This window comes from Nipponia nippon, unplaced genomic scaffold (genome assembly GCF_047370975.1).
Source record: "Nipponia nippon isolate SJK-2023a ecotype South Korea unplaced genomic scaffold, ASM4737097v1 scaffold_16, whole genome shotgun sequence".
Classification (NCBI taxonomy): Eukaryota; Metazoa; Chordata; class Aves; order Pelecaniformes; family Threskiornithidae; genus Nipponia; species Nipponia nippon.
The window spans coordinates 12,552,901-12,575,634 of NW_028262332.1; the positions used below are offsets into that span (position 1 = coordinate 12,552,901).

Below are 22,734 nucleotides of genomic sequence, written 5' to 3' on the forward strand. Positions count from 1 at the left end.
AAAGAGAACATCAAATATCTTACTGAAGTCAAGGTAGCTCCCAAAGCTGCTTATCCCCTAACCACAGGGACTGTTTTCTCAAGAAAAACACTCGCTTGGTTCAACACAATTTGCCCTTCATCAGTCCACAGCAGCTGTTGCCCATCTCCTAGATGTAGTTTGTTTCAGAAGCAAGACTGAGGTTGCGTTGACCAAATCACTATTATTCAGCTCTTCTCCCACTGGGCATCATCCATCTCCCAAAGGCTCAGGACCACAGCTCGCAGCTGGGGCAGCCACCAGCCAGGAGATGCTGTTGAGAAGTTTCCGCCCCAGCGGAGGTCAGCAGATGAGTCCTTTTCTCTGTGAGGCTGGGTTTTTGTGGCACGGGGCAGGCAGGAGCTGGCCTGCGAGCCCTGGCTCTGCTGGAACCAGGAGGGACGCGGCGGAGGGGCAGAGCGCCGCTACCCGGGGGCGGGGGGTCGCGGGCCCCGGGGCGCGCCCGCCGTGGGTGGGGCCGGGGCCGGGGCCGGGCAGCGGAGCGCGGTGCCGGGACGGGACAGCCCAGCCCAGCGCCGCGCCGGCCTGCGGGGCCCGTTCCGCCTTGGGCCGTGCCCGGGCGGCGGCGGCGGGAGGCAGCGCTGGGCGGCCGCCGCGGTGAGTGCCCCGTGGGACGGGACGGGTCGGGGCGGCCGGGGCGGCGGTGCCGCAGGGGCCGGTGCGGGGCGGGCTCTGGGCCCTGCGCGCCGCGGTCCGGCCGCGGGTGGGCGCGGAGCGGCGGGGGCGGGGGCCTGCGCGGCGGCGGGAGCCCGAGCTGCGCTGCGCTGCTGCGGCCCCAGCCCCGCCGCTCCCCGGGGCCCGGCACGCCGCCCTCCGCCGGGCGAGGCTCCGCGCGGGGCCGGGCCGCGGCCTGCCCGCAGCTCCCCGCCCCGCTCCGCTCCGCCCGGGCCCGCAGGCCGCTCCCCCGCCGCCGCCGCCGCTCCTCCCGCCGGGCCGCGCCGCGCCGGCTCCGCCGGGCGATGAGGAGCTGCTTCTGCCTGCGACGGGGGAGCCGCGACCCGCCGCCCGCCGCACGGGCAACAGTTAAGTGTCCCCGCGGCCGCCGCGGCCCCTCGCCGCGGCCCGGCCGAGCGCGGCCGCCGCGCTCCGGGGCGAGGGGCCGGGCCCGGCGGGCGCTCGGGGCTGCTGCGGGGCGGCCGGCGGGGGCGGCGCGTCCGAGAGCGGGGCCCGGGGCGGCGGCGGGGGCGCTCGCAGGGCCGGGGCGCCGCGGCCCCGGGCGAGGCGGGCGGCCCCCGGGCCCGGTCTGCGGGCCGGGGCAGAGCCCGCCCGGGCCCCCCGGGGTGCCTGCGGCGGAGGGGCCGGCGGGAGCGCCCCGGGCTCGGGCCTGGCCCTGCCGGTGCCGTGCGTGGCGGGGAGGCTGCGCCTTCGCAGCGCTGCCGGCCCGGCCTGCGAGCGGCCGAGCTCTGGGCCGGCCCTGAGCTGCCTGTTGTTCTCCGAGCGAGCTCAAAGGGCTCTGCCGGGGCTGGCGGTCCGCTGTGGGAACAGCTCCCGATCCGCGGGGGGGCAAACCCCTGGTGACCTTGGCCTGCTCGGGAGTTTACTGCAAATGTTATTAGTGACTGGTTAGAGAAAATAACAAAAAAACCCCCGTGTTTCGCGTGGTCTTTTGCTGCAGGTGTTTACAGCGTGGGTTTACTTGACTGCCCGTTTTTCTCGCCTGTTTTCAGGTTTCTGCGTATCTGGAGGTGATAATGTGGACTCTCTCCCTACAGTACTGGCTGGAGCAGTGCTACTGAGCGGCCTGTGTTTTACGCGCTCACCTCTTGCATTACCGAGGCTTGTGAGCTTTCACTGTGGTTTCTGGAGAGGTTCGCAAAGATCCACCAAGCTCCAGTGTTTTCTGCGCTTTCTCTGAGCTGGGGCGTTCGCAGCTTGGTCACGGTAATGCAAGCAGAGTTTTTCAGCTGCAACAAGACAGGCCAGGCTTCCGCAGGTGTTCAGCTGGTCGGGCTGAAACTTGGGCATCTGCATCTTGTATTTTATTTTCACTGTGTGAGAACATGCTAGCGTATACCTTAGTGGAGCCTGCGCGTTGTGTAGCAGGTTGGCAGCGTCATCCCTGTGAGCTGAGATGGCCTTACCCGCTAGATTTTCTCAGCATACTGCGACTAAGGTTTAGTTTGAGCTGGAGGTGTGAAATAAAACGCACGACATTTCAGTCTTGTAGCGCATGCTGCTCTGACAACATGAATCCTAGGCTGAAGGGTTCCTGGAGCCCCCAGGGACTTGTTCACACACGTGCCAAGATAGAAATAACTGAACTGAATGTCATTTAAATTTTGCTGCCCTGGTGCAAGGTCATCTGTGTATGGAAACCTATTTTGGTTTGAAATAGACACTCTTCTCAAGTGAGTGTCCGTAGTTAGAAGTGCTGTGATGCAATGGGAGATCTCGATTTTGCTCATTCTGTGATTTAAGTTCCTCTTTCCATCCAGTTCAGTCACAAACTGTAGAGATTTTGCAGCTGATACGGGGCAGCTGTCTCCAAGATGGGAGCCTGGGTGCAGGGGTGATTCCAGACATACCTTTGTTTGGGACGAAACGTGAAACTGAAATTCTGCCCGCTTGTGGCGGAGGCCTCCAGGGCCCTGACCCTGTGTCCCGCTGCGGTCTCCTGTTTTTCTGATTGAAACTATGTCCTATTCCATGAACAGAAATAGAAAATTGGCTGGGGCTGTGTCCTGTTCCCGGACGTGGTGGGAGGACCGGGCACGCGGAGGAGTATGTCAGTGTGACTTCTAAGCAACCTGTGTTGTGCCAGCAGTACCTGCTGCCTTTTCAAAACGATGGAGCGATAACCCGAGCATGTGAGCAAGGGTTTTAGCGGCGTGTCTGCTTTGGTTTGATGGGATTATTTCCCACAGGGTGCAGGAACTCAGTGAGGTAGTTGATAATTTTTTTCCAGTTATGCCTTAGCTCATACTTTTCTGCCTGTGGGAAGAGCAAGTCAGTGTCAAAGTGCAGGGCTTGTAGCTGAAGGAAGAAACAATAAGACCATTCTCCAAGTCCCTTGCTATTTAACTTCAGAACTTGACCTGCTTTGCTGGCAGCGTGATGCTTCTGTAGCGAATACATCATCAGGCCTGATCTGATCGTGCACCCACCAGCTCTTGAAATTGCCTAACTTGTTGAAAAGGAACACCAAGAGGGAAAAATGCTCTACAAACTCACAATAATACATTCATTTCTGAAAATGTATTCCTTTGCTATGTATGTGTCCTAGCGAAAGCCCAGCAGTGTGTGTGGTCAGCCATCTCAGTGGGATACTTGAAACAGACAGCAAGGCCAGCAGAGAAGTATGCCTAGGATAAACTAATAAAAGCGGAGATGAGCTAGCAAGAAAATGGGTGAGAGCTAGTGAAAAGGACGTAAACAGACAATCGTGGGGGTGCTGGGAGAAGGGAGGCGTGTGTGCCTGCGGGCTGCCAGACAGCCCCCTCTGGGGCGATCAGCTGCCCTCGGCCTTGCCATCTCTGCGGTGTGCGAGGCTCAGGGTGCCGAGGCAGCCGCCTGGAGCTGCGTTGCCAGTCGGCAGAGGGCTTCGCACAGCCAGGGCAACGCGAACCCTGTGTTACACATCTCCTAGGGAGCAGACCCGGTCTGCATGTTGGAAAGAGGTACTTCAAGAGGACCCAGAGCAGGGCACCAGCGAGTGTTGTGTGGCGACAGGTCAAACTGAGACCCTGGCTGGACTGTACGTGTGTGGCTTTCTGACTAAATGTCACTGCCTGCTGCCTGCTCTTCCTCTGCTCTTCTCCTGTGCCTGGTGGCTTGCCCTGCAGGCTGGCAGCCTCTGGAGTCGGGGGTGGCAGGACAGGACACAGGACAGACACCGCTTGCTCTGGTTTGTGTAAAAGGCCATCAGCCCCCTGGCCTCAGACTCCCTGGTGCAAAGACTTCTGGAAGCCTGGTCGGCAGGTCTGCCTGGAGCCAGCCTGCTGCAGGGCACCCCAGCGCTTGTCTCTGCTACCCGCTCTGTGCGCTGTGGCCCACAGAGCCATCTCTGCTGGGCTGGGGCAGGGGGCCTTGCTGCAGTGCTGAGGGAGCAGGAGGGGATCTGTGCCACGTGCCTGCAAGGTGCCTGTTGGCTGCGCTGGGCCCAGGCCTGGGTTGGTGCCACATGGAGCAAGTGGTCCCCCAAACCCTGGGCAGGAGAAGGCAAAGAAGATAAAGCAGGGCCTTGGCTGAGGGCAGGGGGAAGGCGGCTGTGGCAGAGGCTGGCAGAGTCCCTGAAGGCCTCTCCTGCAGCCGAGCATCAAGATCCCTGGGACCCCTGCACCTGCTGCCCCATGGCACAGCCAGTTCAAGGGGGCGGGAAGCATTCAGGATAAAGCCAGCAGCGTGGCAGCTGCATGCCAGGAGCCTGTTCTCTGTGTCTTGTCCTGCAGCCATCCTGCCCCTCTCTGCCACGAGCTGCTTGGGTCCACTGCCGGCAGGATGCGCGGTGACTTTCTCTGGTGGAGACACATCCTTTCCCTGCTGTGGCCCTGCGGTGTTTTGAAACTTCTTCCTGCCCCAGGGCTCACATCCGGCTTCCCTTCACTGCCTGGGCATGCTGGGGGCTGCATGTGGCCCTGCAGCTGAGAACGACCTCCAGGGAGCATGCTCCCAACTAGTGGGAAAAATGTTCTTCTAATTGTTTTGGGCTGTTCCCAGAATAACCCTGCAGTGGGCGGAGTGGTGGAGGCCTTTTGGCAGAGCTTGGCAAACGCAGCTCAGCGCAGGATGGTGAAAGGCCATCTCCTGGTCAGCTGGTTTGAGTTCTCGGCCACCATGATGTTAGGTGGGTGTATAGGTCAAACTTGTGCTGTTTAAAGAGAACTTCGTTAAATTAAGGAGCAGCATTCTATAAATACTCCTATTAGACAGCTTGTTATTTTAATCTGTTCTTTCACTGTTTTTTTTAAGTTCAAAGGTGCGATAGAAAAGAAACGAAACTTTGCAGATGCCCTGGGGGAGAAGTGCAATGTAACTAATCGTCTGTATGATTGCCCAGCCAGAGACTCCCCTCTGATCTGTGCAGAGTTTATAAAAACATTTATCCGAGTGTGCAAGCCGATTGCTGCTGCTCCATATCTGTTCCAGATGCATCCTCGATGCCACCTGCGCAGCGGGAAGCTGCCCTGAGCAGCTGGCCTGGTGCAGCAGAGCCTTGCTATGCTGCGGTGGCCGTTGGGCCAGCCGCCTTCGAGCACTGCTGCCCCAGCCCTCCCGCTGCGGAGCAGGGTGCACCACGCTGCCTGGAGACCCGGCAGTTTGCTTCCTGGGCAGATGCTCTGCCCACCCGTCCCCGCCGGCTGCGGGCATGGGCTGCGGTCTGAGCATTGGGCAGAGGAAGGTGCCAGGCTCGCTGGATGCAGCGGTGGTGGGCACAGGGAGCTCAGCTCGGCCCTCGCTGTCGTGGGTGCTGCTCTGGGCCCTGCACTGGTGCCGCTTTGCGTCTCACCCCATGGCTTCTGCCTCCCGCCCTCTCGAGGCGGAAAGCCCCGTTCTCCGTGCTTAGCTGCTGCCGCCGCCATAGAAGGGCTTTGTGTGAGCCGGCACAAAGTGAGGATTGATGCTGTTTCCCCTCCCCCTGCTGTGCCGAGCAGGACCGCAAACGGCTCTGACAAAGGTGCCCTTCTTCCTCTTGCCGAGGACAGGGTGCTGTCAGGCTGAGGGGGTCTGCCCAGCGGCACCACACTGCGGGTGGAGGCACCCACCTCCCCTCCTGCGGTGCTGCTGGGGACCCCCAGGGCCCCGTCCTTGGCCTCTTCCAGACCGCCCCTGCTGCTGAGGTCCCTGCTGGGGCAGCTGGGCCTCCTTGCAGCAGGCCCCAGCGTGGTGAGCCGCGGCCTGGGCAGCATTTGGCAGCAGGTCCCCAGCCCTGCCACCACTGCTGCGGAAGAGGAGGGAGTGCCAGAGGCTCCCTGCCTGCCTGGGCTCTCCCAGGGTCCGAGAAGGGGCACAGCCCCTCTGCTTCCCCCCCTGAGGTGTCGGTGCTGTCTCGGCTGCTCCTGCTCCCCCTGCCTCTGCAGAGCGAGCCGGTGCTTAGTCAGGGTGGGTTTGGTGGAGGCCAAAGGCACCAGGGGAGCGGATCTGCTTCCCTGCAGTGCAGCTGCGGCTGTGCTGGAACCTGCCACGCGGTGTTCTTAGCGTGCTGGGGAATATCGTCACTTACCTGGATTTCAGTTCAAAATGGCCTGAGAGAAGCTCGTATCAGCATTCATTATCTCCCAGCTCCTCCTGATGTGTAATAGCAAGTCATCACATTATTGAGAGTGACTTGGAAAAGTTTCAGGAAACATGCATCTGTATGAAGAACAGATTGTAAGTTCTTCGTTAAATTCACATTATGTTTGCTGGGTACTGCACATTTTAGGCAATGGCTTCTGGATTATTTGCAAGGCATCTGGATGAGCCGGTGGAGCAGCGCAGGCAGCGGTGTGGGGTTTGTCTGGGCTGTCCTGGGTGCTACCAGCGTTCCTGCGGCAGAGTCCCCCGCTCCTCGCCCGCCCTGAGGACAGGGAACCCGTCGGGAGGGGAGGGTGTCGTGCTTATAGTCGTGTTTTGGAGGCTCAAACTGCATAGAGAGCAAAGTGGGTCTGCTTCACTCTGTGCTTGCTGGATGCTTGTCTAGGTGCCGAAGCAGAGCTCTCTTCTAGGTTTGGTTCATCGGCACTGGTGTTTCACCATTACTGGTCGCTAGCTTCTGTTGTTTTGGACTCCTCAGGTAGCCTGGCTGTTCATGTGACATTATTGTTATCTACATAGGGCCCAGACTTGCTCTTTTTTATTGCCTGCAGCACGATGTTTGTTCTGACTGGGCATTGTGAAGTGTAAACCCAGGTCCCACTGGCACCAGCACTCTCCTCTGCCTTTTCTAGAAGCAGTAAGTAACTAGCTATCTACATGGCCTAGAAATGCTGGGGTTTAATTGCTCTGAGGAGGGAATTGAATTAGGTAGCTCTGGTTCACGGCTTGTCTGGCTGCGCAGCAGTGACGCTTGTTTACACAAAGCACTGCCCTTTTATCTCGGGGTGCGTGGGGGGTGGTTTCCTGGGGCATTCCTGCCTGCAAGCTGGAGAAGACTTGCCCTAACTGGCTGCCTCTGCAGGAGACCACATGCTGAGGCAGTGGCACCTTTTCCCATCCTCCTCCTCAGCGAGTTGTTTCAGCAGCTCTCTTGTCCTCTCCTCCTGCTTCCTGCAACACCATCTGTCCGAAATTGGTTGGTCTTACCTGCTTCTATCCCCCTTTGTGTATCTCCTTCCCCTGAAGTACTCGGTGATGTCTCCCTTCTCCTGGAAGATGCTCAGGCCTCTTCAAGGCCTCTGTCTGCTTTGCATCAGACCATCCTGTGCTGCTTCATCTGTGTTCCCCTGGCGTTCAGGCTCTCTGCAGCAAGCGCGGTTTTGCATACAGCGCCAGATACATCTGTGCTGCTACATGAAAATGGTCTGGTTCAGCAGGGCGCGATGGGACTGAAGACGCATGGGGGAACTCCCAGCGTGTCTGAGACTCAACGTGGATGGGGAGCCTCCCAATGAAGCCATTAGGAGCAGATTTCTTGCTGCTTAAAATGGCAGAGCTGCTTCAACCAGCCTGACTCAGGGGTGAAGTTTGCTCTCTGTTTGGGAGGGAAGGAAATGAACTTGGGTTTTCCCATCATTGCTAGATGGAGACCAGCCCATGCTAAGTATCCTGGAAACAACAAAATTAATCTCAGAAGAGGCTGCTGGCCCAAATTCCAAACCTATTGGGCATTGCACAAATGTACCCTCTTATCAAAAGCAAATGAAAGTGCAGAAGGTGTGTCTGGCCTAATCCTGTGTTTAACTTGGCAGTCTGTGGTGTGTCAGCACAGGCGCTGTGGCATGCATGCAGGCTCTCGGTGCTCTCTTGTCTTCTGCTGGGGTGTGCTGCCGAGTAGCCCTTTAATTCTGCTCCTTTCTTTCAGGATCAGTCCATGATGCCTGAAGTGCGAGACCTCTCAGATGCCTTGCCTGACTTGCCGATGGATCCCATCACGGGTGTTGGTGTGGTTGCATCCCGGAACCGAGCACCGACAGGTTATGATGTAGTAAGTAGAGCTATTTCAGCTGCCGTTGCTAATGCTTTGGTTCTACACTAATGAGGCTTTACTTTGCTGGCAGAAGCATCTCTTCCAGAGAGGGCTTGCCTTCAGACGTGTGCTTTAAGAAGTAATTTGATATCCAGCTGCCCACCTCTCATCCCACAGCACTTAGTGCTTTCCCTCAGTGGAGGTTTGTGGGTGCAATCGTGCTACTTCATCTGTGCCACTCCAGAGGAGCATAATTACCTGGAGGAGTGGTTTTCAGAAACAGCTGGCCACTGTGGCATGCAAATTTAATAATCCTAGTAACATTCACCCTGAAGGAGTCCTAAGTATTGCACAAATTATATCTCTGAATAAATGGATCCCGCATCAGCTGTTTAATCCCACATATCAGCACTGCACAATGATGATGAGAAGCTCCAGAATGGGAAGCATAGAGTTTTGCATCCAGCTGAAATTGCAAGGATGATTTTGATGGACAGAATGCAAACCTCTAAACTAAGCTTTGGCAGGAGGCTGGGCAGCAAGAAAAGGCAGCTGGATACAGCAGAGAGGAATATGTGAATGGATAAAGGGAGGTGACTGTTTAATGGCTGCTCCTTCCTTGGATTAGTTACTGCGTAACCAACAGCATGATTTTTCTCCCCATAGATTAGTGTCCCAAACAGTGACATATCATAAAATACTGACCTTGCAGCGCTCTGTATGGAAAGATTTGGCTCATAGTCCATCTGCTGACCTTTCTGTATATCCTGCTCCAACTGGGCTACATCACATCTTGGGTTTCCAGAGTTGCACAGCTTGCATGGTTGGGAGTGGAAACCAGTTGACTTGGAGCTTTGCTCACACCTTTTCAGCTCTGGATCACTGCATACCCTGTTCAGTGTGAGAAGGAAGAAAATGGATCAGGCTGAAGTAAGGACATGAGGGAGGGAATTGGGAAAAGGCTCCTTAAAGACCTGGAAGGTTTTTGCATTTACTGCATTTTTCTGAGTGCTGATTACCTGTGTGAGCCAGGCTGTGTAATTAGCTGCTTGCCCTGATAAAGGAGCATGGGACAATGTGAGAGTTGTGATAACAGAATTGCATTCTGCCTAAATGGCTGGGCAGAGAGAGCGCTTACCCCAGATAGCCTGTCTGTGGTTTAATAGGGAGCTTCAGCGCTAACACAGTTTAAACTAAACAAGATAAAAGAGTCTTCCTGTGGCTTAATCCAATTACGGTGGTGGTGTAATAATGCTTGTGAATGTGGGTCGCTCTCTCCTAGGGGGCACAGAGAGGAGGCTGCCTTTCCCCTGGTTCTTCTGCCTTCCTCTCCATTTACAAGGAGCTCTCCTCTGACCCTGGGGCCAGCAGTCCCCGCTGCAGGCCGTGGGGAAGTGCCTGCCGTCTGCAGTTGTCTTACTCTAAGCATGGCTTCCACACGCTTACTCCTTCAGCCTCGCATATGGCAAATCAGCAGCCCAGCTCCGTGCGTGGATGCTGTGAGCTGCGGTCGGTGTCCTTTCCACCGTACAGCACCTGCGGTGATGGGGCTGCTCTGGGTGCCACCCTGATGTGACAGGATGTCCTGGTGCCCAAACCTGCAGGACGGTGGCACGCAGGGCTGTGCTTTTCTTGCCTGGATGTCTGGGAAGGTGGCTCCTCTGCGCAAGGCAGGGCTGTGGGGCAGCGCGTGGTATGCGGCATGGCCGCTTCCCCGTAACCTCTCTGGAACCCAGTCTGTCCTATCTGAAGGCATGAAGCCAAGTATGCAGAAGTGCACTTCTCGGTGCAGTGGATGAAGTCATGTTCTGAGACGTGGGCAACCTGCAGACTTGGCTGGTCTCAGGCTCTGTGTTTCTCCAGATAGGCAATTTCCCTAATGAGACACCAGCAGTTGATTGTGGCTTCAGGGTGTAAAGCCCTGATGAAGGCAGCTGTGGCAGCTCCAGCCTAGGAGTGTGCTCCCTAAAGTCCTAATAGTTAGAGGTTCAAACCACACCCTGAAAAGGAGAACCACTCTCATCGTTTGGGAAGCGTTAACACCAGTTTATCTTGGGATGTTGTTGTAGTCCCCTTAGGGATCTGATCGGTTTGTGCTTTGCTATAGCATCCTGCAGCATTCAGTTCCACAGGTGGATTCAGAGTTGTGGGGCAAAGTATTTCCTCTTACTAGTGATGAATTCGACACTGTGTAGTTTCATGGATGATTTTGAGTTTTGTGATGAAGTACCCAGTTCTCTCTTTCTGAGACAGCTGTATTTATTTATAGGCTTTACCCAGTTTCTCTTTCATTCATCTCTTTTCTCCAATAAACAACCATTGCCATATTCTTTTCCTTCCTTTTCCCTTTGCTCCTCTTTAAAACAAACAAGCAAAGGCATGGGTGCTTTCAGCCCAGGTGTAAGTTAAATGCCACGGGGAGGTCCCAGTCCGTTTCCCAGGCTCGGCGTACTGCCTGGCTGGAGGTGGCAGTGCGGCAGAGCCCAGGGTACAGACCTGGGGGAATCTTGGCGAATGGTTCAGAGATCTTTTTCCCTCAGTAGTTTTTTAATTACTCAGAAATCTCCATTGCCTTTTGGGTCTGCTTAGAAAACAGCTACTGACACTTGTAATGACTAGCCAGGTCTTTTAACAGCTAAAGCACCAAAGACTTGATTTTGCCAAAATGTACAGAGTGTGTCTGAACTTAGGTTCCTGAAAATCTGCCCAAACTGGCAAGACTGAGCATATGGGTGGGGAGGAAAGGGAGGAGAGGAGGGAGGCGGGACGCCTGGGGTAGGAGAGGTGGGGTTCCCCTGCAGCCGCGCTCCTTGCTGCCGGCTGAGGCTGAATGCCAGCTCCACGGTGGGGTTTGCTCTGGGGCGAGAGCCCGAGCATGCTGCCCCCTCCGGGGCCATGCTGGAGCAGGGACGGCCCTGCACACCACTGGCGGTGGGGCAGGCGGTTTAGTGGGCCCGTTTGCCAGAGGCCTGTCCTGTGGTAGCAGTGACCCCATACTGACTGCTGGGCAGCAGGTAGATCACCCCACACTTGGAGGGGTGGGCTGGGGGACACCTTCCTTACTGGGTGTCACTCCGTCAAGTCCATGTGTTTGTAGCACATGATTGAGGAGTGTCGTCCCCCAGCTCCATGAGGAGAAGGACCCTTCCCTGTGCCTGGGGCGCTGGGCGCCCCGTGCCGGGTGCCATGTCCTCTGTCCCGCATGTTCCTCGCCCCTTAGCCAAGCGGAGGACTTGGTGAGCTGGGGCTGCACAGCGCCCATCCTGCTGGGTAGGCCTGCCTCGGCCTCTCCAGGTCGGCTCCCTTCCCATGTTGCCGCACCGAGGGCGCGCTGCCATCGTGAAGCAGCGCTGCTCAGGCACAGCTCTGCTTTGAGAGGTGGTGCGGATCCTACCTGCCTGCAGGAGCCCAGCAGATGATGTAAGAATTTTCCTGTTTATATTGCTCTGTTTTCTTTCCCCATGAGTTTTCTGACAAGTTAATGCATGCTTACATTCTCCAGGCTTGGAAAGAGTTTTCAGCAGGATGATGCGGAGGCAGAGCGCTCAGGGTTAATTGCTGGCAATGTCGCCTGCGACTGCTGCGTTTCGGCAGAAGCAGGAATGGTTTTACTGGCTTTCCCATGGGGCTCTGGGGCTGGGAGCTCTTACTGCCGGCTGCTTTTTGCTCCGATGCTCGCGTCCTCCTGCAAGGCTCCGCAGGTGGCACGGTGCGGCCTGCCTGGTGCTGCCGGGGCAGGCAGTCGGGCAGCAACCGGCAGCTCAGCTGGGTGGGGAAGCATCGGAGGGGCCCAAGTGGCTGCTCAGCAGGGACCCTGTCCCCAGGGCACAGTGCTGTGGGCCGGGCCTGGCACTGCTGGCTCCCGGGAGCCGAGGACACAGGTCCTGCCATCAGCTGCCAGCGGTGCCCAGCTCCACGTTGCCCAGGCCGGCCATCGGGCAGGGCCGAGTGCAGGGTCAGCCTGGACTGCTGTGCCTCCCTGGAGATGGGTCGGGTGCCTCGCCGCGTGGCTCCCCACGGAACCAGCTTGGGTCTTTCTACTAGATGTTTGATGGGTTAGAATGGCAGGGTTGTTCCTAAAAGGGGGTGTGGTGTGGGTTGGAGTTTTTGGGGTTTTTTCATCCTTAAGTCAGAGTATAACAGTGCCGGGCCTCCCTTCCTCCGGAGGGGTGGCAGTGCCAGCGCGGGGCCCTTCAGATGTCTCGGCCAGCTGTGATCCAGCTGTGCCCTGGGCAGTGAGTTGTAGAGGAGATGATATCAACTGAAGTGATCTGCTTCCACCTCAAAAATCATTTGGTGGTGTTGTAAGTAATATAAAGTTCCTAAAGCTTACAGAGGTTAGCTAAAAAGTGTTGCAGTTGCAGACTGCATCTATTGCTGCCTGTTGAGTTTTGAGCATCTTTAATGTGGAAACAAAGAAAACAAAACTGGCTAACACAAGAAAAACTGAAACACTGAACTCAAACCATATTAATTAACAAAGTGATTAAATCTGGTTGTAGTCCCTCAAACTGTTTCTAACAAGGGCTGGAGTTCAAGCTAACTGTCCCTATATGCCAACAGTTTTTTCTAAGCAGTCTGCTCTCTGAATAGCTTTTCACCAAGTCTGACTTACGCATAGGGGAGGGAGATGTGTGTGGATTTTATATATTCCTAAACTAGCACTTTAGGAAAAAGTTGAATTCAAGGAATAATAAAGAAAAAATCCCACCAAAATCTGGTTTTAAAATTTTACTATTTAAAAATGATGCATGTTTCTTTGCAGAAGCCTGACCACAAAAGGCTGTGTGTGTCGTACAGGGGCTTGAGCTGAGCAGGGGATTGTGAAGAGCAGTTGCCGAAACGCGAAGAGCAGCCAGTGCACTTTGCTCCCTTTGCTGATCAGACAACAAACACGCTTTTCTCTCCTGCGCTTTGGATAATCAGAGGGTCTTGTCAGCATGCATCTCCTGCTTCCTGCGCCCTGCACAGAGTCTCTGCTCAACAAAACACGGGTGTAAACAGTAGCAACAAATGTCAGCTCTGTTATCAGGCTGCTCTGGGGCCAAGGTCTTACTCAGTTCAATAAGATTAGACTTGGAATAGCTGCAGTGGAGCGGTTTGCCCCCGTCCGAGAGGCATTAGGCAGGAGTTCAGCTGTGCTTCTGTGTAGCTTCAGACCACGCTAGAGTCTCCTATTGGGAGCCATCAGTCGGGCCTTAGTCTGGTGGAGTGATCTTATTTCTGCTACCCTTCTCCTTGTGTTTGCCTTCTTGTCTCCTCTCTTATTCAACAGCAAACCTTTTGGGGCAGGGGCTGGTACCAGCTTGCACCATGCAGCGCGAGTGCCCAGCTGCTGATAGAGCAGAGACCTTTCCTTGGGCGCGGTGCTGCCTCCTGCCCACTCCTTGAATCAGCTTGAAGGTTCGATCTTCTGCCTTTCTCTTCCTGCATGTGCCTCTGGCTCTCCGGTGAAGGGCCGGGGTCTGTCTCCTTCGCCCTCCGTGCAGCGTGTGCCACTGATGCGGCTGGACGCAGGGTTGCGTTGGAGAGGGACGTTTGCAGGGTGCATCCTTGCACGCGGCATTGCTGCTAAAGTCTGTGAGTGACCAGGGCTTCCCCCAGCTGCTGGAAGCAGCTTTTTGGCCTGCAAGCCAGAATTCCTCAATGGCTTTTCTGTGAAAATAATGCTGAGATTGGGCAGTTTCTGTGCTTTGTCTACGTGGACCCCACCTCACAGCTTGCCCCAGTGTGCCCTTGCGTGTAGGGTGGTAATGAGAGCCTCGATATGCTGACTTGCCCAAACTATTGTTTGGAGACTGTAACCGAAGTTGCTGTTTCCTCATTAGAATAGCCTTTGTCAGAGCGTCTTTAATCAACGGACTCCCGAGAGACAGCGTTTTTAGAACTTCTTTTTATACCTCCTCTTGGAAGTTCTTTGCGCTGCGCCTGGTGAAGAAACTAATGAGATGCTGTGAGAGTTTGGGCTACCGTTAATTAGAAGAGGTCTGAGGAAGAAGTACTGCACATACATTAACTTTATCTTGGCTCACATGTCTCCTCTCTCCCTCTGTCTCTTCTTTCCAGGTTGCACAAACAGCAGATGGCTTGGATGCTGACCTCTGGAAAGATGGCTTGTTTAAATCCAAGGTCACACGATACCTGTGCTTCACGAGATCATTTTCAAAAGAAAATGTAAGTCCGTTTGCTGAGTGTCTGCATGATTTGCATCTATGCCTGGTATGCTTTTACCCATAAGATGATTCATTTTATGGAGCCAATTATAATTCAAGCAGGCATTTCGCTGAGTTTGAGTGAGTCAGGAGGCAAACTGCAATGGTTAGATATTTGCATTTTGTCTATGTTCTTCATGGAAAGAAGTAGAAAAGGGAATGCTTGCGTTTCAGCAACCCCCTCATGCTAGTGTTCCCTGCTGTAGCAATGGGCGCTGCATGCTCACGATCCTGATTAATTTCTAACGCTAATTACCTAGAGAAGCAAATGCTGCAGGTAGTGTTGATGAAGGAAAAGTTAGTTTCTGAATCCAGGGGCGTCATAGATATCTTCTTGCAGGATTAGCTTTTCTTTCTTTGTTGTTTTTGGTGCTGATTCTTGAAAACTTGCCCACGTTGTGCATATGGTACCGTATTCTTGTAATCTTCTAGTATGGCTATTAAGCATAAGTTAATTTCTGGTTAGTGGCAGTTGCCAGCCCACATCTTCCGTGGAGGAGAGGGGACCGTGTGCAGTGAGAGCCTGATGCCTTCTATTGTGTTTTTGGTTGAGGCTAGTGTGAAAACTTGCTCTTGTCTGGAGGAACTATTTAATTCTACAATGAATGCACTCCATCTAGTGGGTAATCCTGCTTTTCGTCGTGTTTTGGATATTCACAGTGACTCAGTTGTCAGGGTATGGAGATACCATTTTGTACTTGTGCTTTCACCAACGACAGGAATAGAAAAGCGACTGCGACTTCAGAGGCTGATCATGGGTCCTGACAGGAAAGCCAGGGGCTGCCAGTTTCCAGCATTTGACCTTTATTCCATCCGCTTCCCTGCCTGCCTCAGGATTAAAATAAAGCTCCAGAGCTATGGGAAATATCACTTCCTGGGGTGGATGGACAATAATTGTGCTTTTCATCCTGGAGTACCTGCAGTAGCAGGAATAGCAGCCCCAGAACAGGCAGGGAGGGTATTAAACAGAAATATTTGTGATGATTTGAGTATTACGTTTACCTTGAATGCGGGCTTGTCAGAAATAATTACAGGATAGTAGCAACTGCTGGCTACTAGAGACAGTGTAAATAACCCTCAGTTGGTGCCTGTTGGGCTTTTGGCATGAATCCTTTCCTCGGCACGGTTTGGGAATACGTTCCTTGTTTTGATGAGGAGTGAATTGACGGGAGTGTGGGGGGAGGACTGCCTGTCCCAGCCGTACAGCAGCCTGCTGTGCGAGGTGTGGCGCGAGTCGCTGCGTCCCGCGTGTGGGTTGTCTCGAGCACTGCGTCAGTGGCACATTAGACCTGCGGGCGCTTCTGGCAGAGCTCCTGGGCAGCAGCCTGCAGGCAGTGCTGCCGGTGTTCAGGTGCTGGCGTGGAGCCGGTGCTCCTGTGGTTCGCCGCAGCCATACCCGATGGATGGCGGGAGCGCCCTCGCCTCTCAGAGGGTGGATTTCCCAAGGCCCATCAGCCTCCTTCGGCCAGCCGAGCGGGCTCCCTCCCGAGGACACCCGTCTGCCCGCGCTAGACAGAACGTGCGCTCGTGCTGCTTGAGGCCATGGGCTTCATGTGTGCGAGGGGGCCTTTTTGTGAGGCAGAGACCAGACCGGCAGAGGCTGGCGCCAGTCTGCCAGCCCCTGGGAAGCACACAGAGCTGATCAGTGCTCCTGGTCCTCCGGCCGCGGGCAGGCTGGAAGTGGGTTGATGGGCTGGGAGGAGGAGGTGACCGGACTGGTGGGGGAACAGCCTTCTCCCCTTGTGCAGGGAGCAGCACCCTTGTCTCTGGTTAGCCCAGTAAGAGCTTTCCCTCCCCTCTCAGTCCTCCGGCCACACAGGGGTATGATGTGCTGCCTGACCAGGGACCTCCGAGGGTTAAAAGGCCTTGGTCCTCCCTCCAAGGTAGCAGCGACCTAGAGCTCTCAGCCGGGAGGGAAAGGCTCGTCTCGCCTGGATGTTGATGTGTTGCTGTGTTTTGGGTTGGAACTTTTACCACTCAGGGTTTTCTTGCGTTTAACAAAACACTGGGAACTATTTGTCCTGAAGAACATGTTCTGTTTAGCGGAGTTAATGCACCTCAGATACCTGCTTTATAACAGAGACAGTCTGTAGTGTCTCTTTATCAGAACCGTCATTCTCAACAGCTTACGATATTTGACAGATTATGAGGGCGTTGCCGGTATTTGAGTGTCATGGTGAGGAGGCCCCAAATGGTGCATCTCACAAACGGCGAGGCTTTGTGCCCTTTTCTCCTGTGTATATGGCAGAGCGTCAATGCTGAATCCCAGTGTTACAGCAGCTAATGAACTTATCAGAGGCATCTCTCCTACCTGTCTGCTGTTGATGGAGGAATGATTGTTGGTTCAGCTGAAAGTTGCACACTGATGTAACACAGCCAGACAGCTTGGATAAATAAAACATGAAAGATGAATCAGCAGCAACCACTTCATCTACTATTTGCTGTGCCAGGACCACGTTAACTGATACATTCAGGCTTTGCATCATCCAGCACTGCTCGCTCTGAGATGCCCTGGCCAAAGGGGGGACGGAGGCATGTGGGGACGGCCCGGCCTCAGCCAATTTGCGTGAGCAAAGGACATGTGCCGCGCTTGTGTGTGGTGGGACGGGGCTGCCGGCGTGGTGGCCCTCCTGCTGAGGAGTTGGCCATGAAATTCAGAACCTCCAAAAAAGAAACTCAGACCTGATCTCCCCTTACTTCAGAGGCTGCAAATTTATATATGTTTTAAAATAGTTCAGTGTAATAATCAGAGAGTAGAGGTTTGCCTGAAATACTCTGCTAGATAAAAACTGAAGGAGGTACTTAGCAACCAGTAACAGTAAAATACACTGACATGGTTTGATGGCTTAGGATGAAATTTTAATTGTTCTGTATTGCATTTCTGTTTATAAAGGCTGTGCAGTAACTAAAGTGTGTTTTTCTTCCATACGTGAATCCAGATTATTGGCAGCAATGCTGGCTTTAACGAGAACTGCAAAGAAAATCTGGTCTCTAAACAATTGTGGAGGCTGTCATTCTGAATTGTGTTTTGAGCTCTTCAAGCCTTGATTAATAGGATGAGGCATCAGTTCAGAATTCATATGGACTCCAAATGAAGTTCTTCGTTCCAAATGGCCTGCTCTTCTGGAGTGCGCCTGCGTTTGGAGCTAGAACCATGTCTGTTCAGTACTAATTAGCTAATGCATGTAATAACTTTGGCTGTGTCTGCATGAACCATCTTCCCGTAATGCTTTCTGCTGTTACTGTCACAGAAACGTCATGTAGCTATTGTAGATGTAGTGTGTGAGAACTGAGGTGACCTGCTTAGTGGATGAGTTGATGGGGGTAGTACTTTGAACTGCTGTGTGTCCAAAGGGAGGAATTTGATTATGCTTCTGAGGATCCAGAAGTATGGCAGTGGATGAGATGTAAGAATCTGTAAATGCTGAAAGTTGTCTGGTATCTCCTAGTCAATCATCATGTAGTTGCTGCAGAGGGAACAGTTGCCAGTCTTGGCTTGGTACCTCCTTACCATTTTTAAAGTTGGTGGTCAGTTACAATGCCAAGGTGTCTTGGGGTTCAGCAGGCGAGAAGAGCTGGGTTTGGATTCGGTGACATTGTCATAATCAACTCTTTCTTTTCTCTCTCCAAAGAGTCACTTAGGCAACGTCTTGGTTGATATGAAGCTTATTGATATCAAGGACACTTTACCCGTGGGCTTCATCCCCATCCAGGAGACCATCGATACACGTAAGTTGGTATCTGTTCTTCGGTCCCATGCCTTGGGAGCAGCCGCTCCGCCGGTGCCTGTGTGGTTGGGCAGCGGAGGGTCATGTCCCAGACAGAGGGACCCTCTCAGCACTGCTGCTCTCTGGGATTACACGTGCATGTTTGGGGCAGCTCTGGACTGCAGTGAAACAGCCTTTGGTTTTCCTGTGCTTTTCAGGCTTTTTATTACTGCTGCCCTACTGTCACCAGCTTGCCTGCTAGAGCAGCACAGCTTTGGGGCAGGAAGGAATAGTTTATTCTTTCATTTGCAAGGGTGGACTAGGCCTAGCGGGAGCAGAGCTGCTGTGCTGAGGGATGTTCACAGATGGATACCAAGCGGAAGGGTGTGTGCTCCTGGTGCTGGGTTCATCCACACCGGCTTTGCACCTCCCTCTGTGAACAAACGAAGGCCCGTGTCCTGGCAGGTAGCGCTGAGAACGGTGGGGTATATTTGTGCTTGCTGAGAGAAGGCACAAGTGGAACATCCAGGGAAAATACCATCCTTATTTCTGCAAGGCAGAAATGGCTTTGCTGCAACATTGAAGCCAGCAGTTCCCAGACAGCATATTTGGATCCCCCGGGACTCGTGGCAGTGGCAGCTGGAGCCACGTCTGGTCGCAGCACTCTGCTCTGCAGCAGACATCGAGGGCTTTGGGCTTGCAGGGCAGAGGAGGCTGTGGATGAACCCCATGGGAGCTGAGTGTGGAAGGGCTGCAGGACACCATGCGCTGGCGCTGAGGTACAGCTGCTGCTCAAGAGCGGGGCTGGTACCAGTGCTCATCAGTAATGAAATCCAGCCTAGTTATAAGTAGAAAGGAGTTACATGAGCCTGCTTTGCAGGGAATAATTCATCTGGGTCTGCAGCAGACGAGGATGGTTTTTCAGTCACTACCAACCTGGTTCTGATTTGAACCCGTGACCTAGAAGTGAAAGGCTCTGCAGCCCATTTTCCATTCCCCCGGGTCACCCCTTCCCCTGGAGAATTCCTGGGCACACGTGGCGTGGGGGAGAGTCGTCAGCTTATCCTGCTCGCCCTTGGGAGTGCTGGACACTCACCGTGTGCTGCTGTGATTTTTGTGAAAGTCCTGGTGGAAGGGGACTTCGTAATTAATTTAAAATGCGTTGGATTGCGACCCATACAATCTTGAAAGCAGAGGCACTTGTCTGTATTAATGAAGTGGTGCATATCCCTGCCTCCATAAGCATGAATGAACACATTTCGATTGACTGTTTATAATATGTTTACTTAAAATTAACTCTGGTTAAGCATGTGTAATTAATGAATCCAGCTCCTAAACCAAGTTTGCTACAGACTGCAGACTCTAGCCAAGTGTGAAAGAGACCAAAGACAAAAGCAAATAGTCAGCTTTGTACTTACTGTGAAAGTCAAATAAGAGGCACTGATTTTGTTCAGAGTTCAATTTGTGATTATACGTGTTTCCATGCTCCTCTCTGAGTGACGGCTGACTTGTAGTAAATATGTCAAATATAGTACTCCTTACTAGGTTCCGAGAAAATTTTTGGATGTGGAAGCCTAAAACCCTGGGCTCCTAAAATCAGTTTTAGGCACTTCAAATAAAAGCCCTAGTTTTCCAAAGCAGGAGAAGACTAGACTTCAGGGATACAGGCATTTAACATCTCTAAAAAGCAGCACTGTAACTGCAAAGCTGCACGCACAGATGCTGTCTTGTGACACACCTCGCACTTTCCGTACATTTATTGGTTCTGGTGCGACAGCAAGCTTCAGAGGCCGGGATGGATTGCTTTCTCCAAGGTGTGGATTACGAAACAGGAGGAGCCTATAGAGACAGGGCTGCTTGCCATCTGTTGAAGTGAGAGCATATTTTTAAGCTGGAGGATATTTATTCATATTAAACTGAAGGGTTTTTATTTTGCAGGCACTTGTTTGTAGTTGTTGGTTGTTTCCAGATTTTCATTCAGTGTCTGCGCTTTAGATTTTCAGTTTATCAACAGACTTCTGTCATGTCTTTCAAGTGCCCGCATTCACAAATAGAAACCTCACCTTGCTCACGTTGGGACTCTCGCAGACTCTGTAGGGCGAGATAGAGCAGGGGTTTCCAAGCACCGCAGATCTGTATCTGTGTGCCAGTACCGCCTGTTGTCATGCGGCTGCCCCACAGCTGGACGTGGATTGTATCTGCATACAGCAGACAGCATGCATACACGTGTATTCATTATACAGATAAGCCTTAACTCTGATGGGCTTAAGTTTTTCCTTGATGGATTACGTGGAAACAAGTGAAATTGCTCTGTGATGCAGAGCAGGAAAGGGCAATGCAGCAGATTCATCCCCCCTCTGAACACAGGTCAGTGCAGCATGGTTGCCCCATAGGAGGTCCTAGCAGTTACTGCTTTGTAAATCTGGTTTATCCCTCCAAAGATACCACGCCAAACATGGTGGGAGTATCATTTCAGTGCTTGCTGACTGAGTCAGGAGAGGTCATTAACACTTAGGATGTGTGAGATTTGGGCAGACAGATTTTACTGTTAGCTGCTCTGCATGGCAGTCTGTTTTCTGCCTGCTCCTCCTCTCGGTTTGGTTGGCTGTTGGGAGGCACTTGGCAGAATAAACTGACTGGTTGTGTCAGCTTCCAGGTATGCTCCTAGAGGCAGTGCTTGTGGGAGGAATATTTAGATATGACTATCCAGGCCAGTAAGGCAAACATTACCTTGGAAAGAGAAAGTGAATGCGAGAAGTATGTGGAAGTGGAAAAATCACCTGCCGTTTCTGTTCTGTGGTGCAGTACTCTGTGGCATACATGATGTCTTGCCTTCTCTGCAGAGGGTAGTAGGGAGTATTGGTTTATTGCAGTGCCTAATAACAAATCTCACACAGTGTACAGAGAGCTCCTGATAGAAAATTTCTCCAGTCACTGAATGGCACTGCACTGTCTGGTTTGCTGACATATATCTGTTCTTTGGCTCCAGCTCCTGCCATAATTATCTGCCTAATATCTGGAGAGACAATAAATAACATTTATACCCTAATCTTGCATAAAAACCACCCTGTGTCTTGTGTTGTTTTTGCAGAAGAAATAGCTTTCAGAAAGAAGAGGCTGTGCATTAAATTCATCCCTCGAGATTCTACAGAGGCAGCGATCTGTGATATCCGAATCCTGGGTAGATCTAAACAAGCCCCTCCTCAGTACACGTTCATAGGGTAAGTACCCCTCACTCCAGAAGCTGTTGCCATAAATTCAGTTGTACCAAGGCTGAGCACCCTGTCTTCCTATAATTACTAAGCAGTAGTTTGTAAGAGCTGAAGCTTGTCATTAGAAAAGTCTGCATAAGTACCAGTGTTACTGAGTTTCATGTAGGAATTAACTAACCTCCCACCCCCCCCAATTTTTTTCCAGTTGGACTGGTTATCACTAACCAAGGTGTTTGTGAAACACATCAGTGCTTGATGCTTGTGCACGTGTGCAGCATTTGCTTGTAGCATTAACGTTTTCTGTGTTGATTACCCAGGGAGTTGAACAACATGGGCATTTGGTACCGGATGGGTAGAGTTCCACGCAACCATGAGTCTTCACAGCCTGAGACTCCTCCTTCCCAAGTACCGTCTTCAACACCAGCTCCTAACCTGCCGAGGTAAGTTTTCTGCTTTTCAGCCTCTTCTGCTTGACGCTGCATGGTGTAGTGTTACTAACCTTGCCTGGTGGAACCAAGACCAGGGTACCGCATCAGTATGAATGATTACATGGGGTGATCTGATAATGAGGGAACGTGTCGTTCTTCCAAGTGTTTGCCTCCTGGAAGTTCCTTTGGCTGTCGTTGTATAAAGACATACAGGTGAAGAAGTCGGAAGAAAGGAAAAGCCTGCAGAGGAAGGGAAACGGCAAACTACACCTTTTCTTCGCTTTAAACTGTGCGGGATGTTATAGTTTCCAACAAGTATGCATGGGTCGCCCTTGGAGGGTGGGCCAGAACTGTAGCCAAGCCGATTTCTCTCCTTGACCAAAGGGAGGGAGAAGCGTTCATACAGATTTTAATGTATAGGGAGACAAGTTTTGCTCATTCTCCAGAAGAATCAGTCCACTCATGGTTTGAAGTACTGGCTGTGTTTTTTCTTTTCTTGGACCCGACTACTGTGCTCCAGTCTTGCAGCTGACATTGAGCATGCAGAGCCACTGACAGGAGCAGCACTTCTGGGCTGATGCTGGCATGGTGTCTGTCCAGGTGGTTTTCCCTGTGTTACAGACAATATTTGTGTGTGTGTATAAATGTATGCACTTGTGTGTATACTTGCATATAAGGGTAGTCCTGTATCGACAGCTTACTTGCTGGATTTCTCTGGACAAAACAGAGTGTTGTTAAGCAACAAACCAACCCAGACAGAGGTTAAACTGTGTGCTTTACACTCCTGGCATTTGCTATGAAAGCACAGCATCCAGTGTGAGATGGGCTCCTACTGATGAGGCTCATCAACTGAACTCCGGGCCGGGCTATTTCCAGGGGACAGCACATTGTCTGTGGGTCTCTTTGGGCTTTTGCTTAATTAAGCAAACACATACTTTTGCACTAGGCATTTGGTATACTGCAGATATGTTTACAGTATTACAATAACTGTTGAGAGCTAGAATTCCGAAGGAGTCAGTGGAGGGGAATTCCAGGGGTATCGGTTTGTATGCAAAGGTCATTGTATCGTACGAATGGAAAAGACTCGTGTCC

At 52.8% G+C, this 22,734-nt stretch overlaps 1 protein-coding gene across 19 annotated transcripts in view; it reads left to right on the forward strand.

The window, feature by feature from the left end:
• Positions 1–487: 487 nt before the first annotated feature.
• Positions 488–22,734, forward strand: part of MVB12B (multivesicular body subunit 12B) — a 69,778-nt gene continuing 47,531 nt past the window's right edge. For 4 of the 19 annotated variants that reach the window (XR_015703655.1, XM_087752638.1, XM_087752639.1 and 1 more), the window contains exons 1-7: positions 665–1,061; positions 1,707–1,724; positions 7,979–8,101; positions 14,150–14,257; positions 17,928–18,024; positions 21,094–21,223; positions 21,532–21,654. Coding sequence is in view for 6 of the 19 variants with exons in the window: in XM_087752638.1 (XP_087608764.1) it covers positions 999–1,061; positions 1,707–1,724; positions 7,979–8,101; positions 14,150–14,257; positions 17,928–18,024; positions 21,094–21,223; positions 21,532–21,654 (662 nt within the window). In the remaining 13 variants the exon portion in view is untranslated. The other 15 variants (XR_015703643.1, XR_015703653.1, XR_015703648.1 and 12 more) reach the window with 14 other exon arrangements.